The sequence below is a fragment of the Schistocerca americana genome, chromosome 8, assembly GCF_021461395.2.
Source record: "Schistocerca americana isolate TAMUIC-IGC-003095 chromosome 8, iqSchAmer2.1, whole genome shotgun sequence".
NCBI classification, from domain to species: Eukaryota; Metazoa; Arthropoda; class Insecta; order Orthoptera; family Acrididae; genus Schistocerca; species Schistocerca americana.
In genome coordinates this window covers 78859997-78863233 of record NC_060126.1, presented here as the reverse complement: position 1 = coordinate 78863233, position 3237 = coordinate 78859997, and the positions used below count along the sequence as shown (strand labels likewise).

Here is a 3237-nt window from a genome sequence, read left to right as displayed (position 1 = left end):
TCTTCGCACCCGCGGGAGCGGCCGACGCCGCAGACGCCTTCTTGGCGGCGCCCGCCTTCCGACCGGTCGCCGCCTTCACGCCACCAGCCTTCTTTGCGCCGGCCGCACGGGCGCCCTTCTTCTCCTTGCTGGCCGGAGCGGCGCGCTTCTTCTTGGCACCGCCAGCACGAGCCTTGCCGCCCTCGGCCGCCCCCCCGCCGCCGGCGCCGGCAAGCTTGAACGAGCCGGACGCGCCCTTCCCCTTCGTCTGCACCAGCTCGCCCGCCACGACGGCCGACTTGAGGTACTTCTTGATAAACGGCGCCAGCTTCTCCGCGTCCAGCTTGTAGTGCGCGGCTATGTACTTCTTGATCGCCTGCAGCGACGACCCGCCGCGCTCCTTCAGACTCTTGATGGCGGCCGTCACCATCTCAGAGGTGCGCGGGTGCGCAGGCTTGGCGCGCGGCTTCTTCGCAGACGACGCAGACTTGGCCTTCTTCGTAGTGCCGGTGGCGGCGGGTGCCGCAGCAGTCTCGTTCGTAGCCGCCTGATCTGCCATTTCGACGACGCGCGTAACACACAGCGAGAGCGAGAGCGAGCGGGACGGCAGGCAGGCACGCAAGCACAGCACAGCAGCAGAGCAGAGAATCACAAGGCCCAGCCAGTGTCGCGGGCGGGCGCGGACGGCCGAGAGAGCGGCCGCCACTCTGCGCGCCGCCGCGCCGCGCCTCCCGCGCTTGCTACCACTCGAAATCGTGATGTCGGAGGGGGAGGATGTGCGATTGCGTGCTCGTGAGTCTGGTGCTCATGCACCAGGAACACCTGTGCCGGCCGGCCGCGGTTTGACGGGGCTTGCTCCGTCGACCGCCCCGCCATCAGCCGGCACGTCTACGATGACCCGACCCGGCGCGAGGGGAAGTATTAGTACCCTCGCGTCGGAGATGAATATGGACCATGATATGGATTTTACTCCGGACCTACCTGAGGACGACGAACCCGCTGAGACTCCTACAGCCTCGCGAGAAGCGAAAAACCACCGACGAGGGGACCGTAGCCATTCTACAGACGGCCGCGAAGACCACGGCAGCACAGCCGCAGCGGACTTCCAGATTCCGCCACGGAAGAAGCAGGCGCGGCATCAACAGCTCATAGTGGCCAGAGAACTTGATGTAACTAACCGGTATGAGCCCCTAAGAGGGACGGGAGTGTCACTAGACGCCGCAAATGATGATTTAGTGGAGAAACAGCGACAGAGAGACGAACAACAGCGGCGGCAAAACACGCCTGCAGACCCCGGAAACGACCATGACATGGAAGCCGATGCTCCACCAGTACCACCTGCAGGACCCAAGAGGATTCCGCCGATAACCTTGCGGTACAAGGAGTCTTACAAGCAGCTGCACACGTGGCTCAAGACGAACTGTAAGGCGACATTTACAGTGCGACAGACGGGCGGAGAGACGTTGAAGCTGCTATTAAACACAACTGAAGACTATGTCAACGTCGTGGGAAAGCTTGGGGAAGAAGGGATTCCCATGTACACGACGCCAGCGGTCCGGCCACCTACGATAAAGACGCTGATAAAGGGAATACCGATGACTGTGACACACGCAGAACTTAAAGAAGAGTTAGAAGAGTTGGGATATGTTGCTACAGTGATCGAGAATCACAAGATGCCGGGAACTAATCAACTCACAGGGCACCGCGTTGTGATACTACCGGATACGACCGAACATCGCGGCATCTTTCAACTCACTCGTATCTACGATCTTTCAGTGAAAGTTGAACGACTGAGAAGATCACGCGGACATATACAATGTTACAGATGCCAAGGATTCAATCATGTTGCCCGATATTGCACCATGCCACCAGTGTGCGTAAAATGCGGCGCGGGACATGACAGCCGTGAATGTACGCGGTCACGAGAAGAGGCGCCGACGTGCGGGCTCTGTGGCGGGGCTCATCCCGCTAATTATCGAACGTGCCCCAAGCACAAGGAGGCAAGTCGACGATTTAGAGGACTACCACCGCTGAAGCCATCTACGCGCCGGCAGCGACCGCCGCCGCCACCGCCGACCGTGGACCAGAGCAGCTGGCCCACGCCGATGCAGCACCGCGCCAACAGGCTGCGCACAGAGCTCACGGCAGCGGAAGTTCTAAAACAGGGCCTCCAGCCGCGCGCGTCAACGTCAATCCCGGCGTCACAGCGCCAAACTGTGCCGCCAAGTTATGGACCACAGCCGGCAAACGCACGCAGACAGCCGTCACCACCACCGAGGACGGATCAGCCTGATCTACAGGTACTACTTGCGCAAATTGCATCTACCCTTGCAGAGGTGAGTAGAGCGCTTGTGCAGCTGCCACAAACCATCGCCGCCACCATTGAGGCGACGCTCAGCAGAACGCAAATAGTAACTAAAGACGTGACCATGCAGCATGCCTAGGCTGCCACGACTCGATAATCTACGTATAATGACGTACAATGCGGACAATCTGACTAATGACGTGCTTGAGCTGCGACAGTTTATTACGGACTACAACATAGACATTTGTCTAGTGAACGAGACTTTTCTGAAGCCAGGGATTCGATCTAACATTCCAAATTATAAGTGTTATAGGACGGACAGATTGACGCACGGCGGCGGCACCGCTATTTTCATTCGCCGTTCAATTAGTCATCATGAAGCGCCTCCACCAATCACGCGCCACATCGAAACGACAGCTATCATTGTAGAGACTCAAAACGGACGAATCACATTCATCTCCGTCTATCGCAGTCCACGTCACATTCTTGACATTGATGACGCAAGAGAATTGTTACGGACGCCAGGCCGACTTTTTATCGCCGGCGATCTGAATTCAAAACATGCCGCCTGGAATTCTCTCGTAACAAATATGAGTGGCCGCCTCCTATTGCAGGCAACGGAAGAAGCCAATGCGTACGTTTGTGGCCCCGACGAGCCGACGTGTTTTCCATCACGCGGCCGACCTGACATAATTGACATCTCCATCACTAAAGGCATTCCACATTTCATGTCCGCAGAAGTAGTGCATGCATTAAACTCAAATCATCTACCCGTCATTTTCACCCTTCACGTCACACCTGTACAGCACCCAGGCCGCCTAAATCTACGACGCACGAACTGGGACTCATTCCGTGAACATGTCACATTTTCAATAGATGTAATTCAAGACGAAGACGACATCACTGAACAATCGATCACTGCATTCACCGACACCATCACAGAAGCATTGAAT

General features: G+C 57.3%; 1 protein-coding gene across 1 annotated transcript; it reads left to right on the top strand.

The window, feature by feature from the left end:
- Nucleotides 1-737: 737 nt before the first annotated feature.
- On the top strand, nt 738-2423 carry LOC124545561. Its single transcript, XM_047124509.1, has one exon. It carries the CDS (start codon nt 738-740, stop codon nt 2421-2423), a length of 1686 nt encoding a protein of 561 aa, XP_046980465.1.
- Nucleotides 2424-3237: the final 814 nt, after the last annotated feature.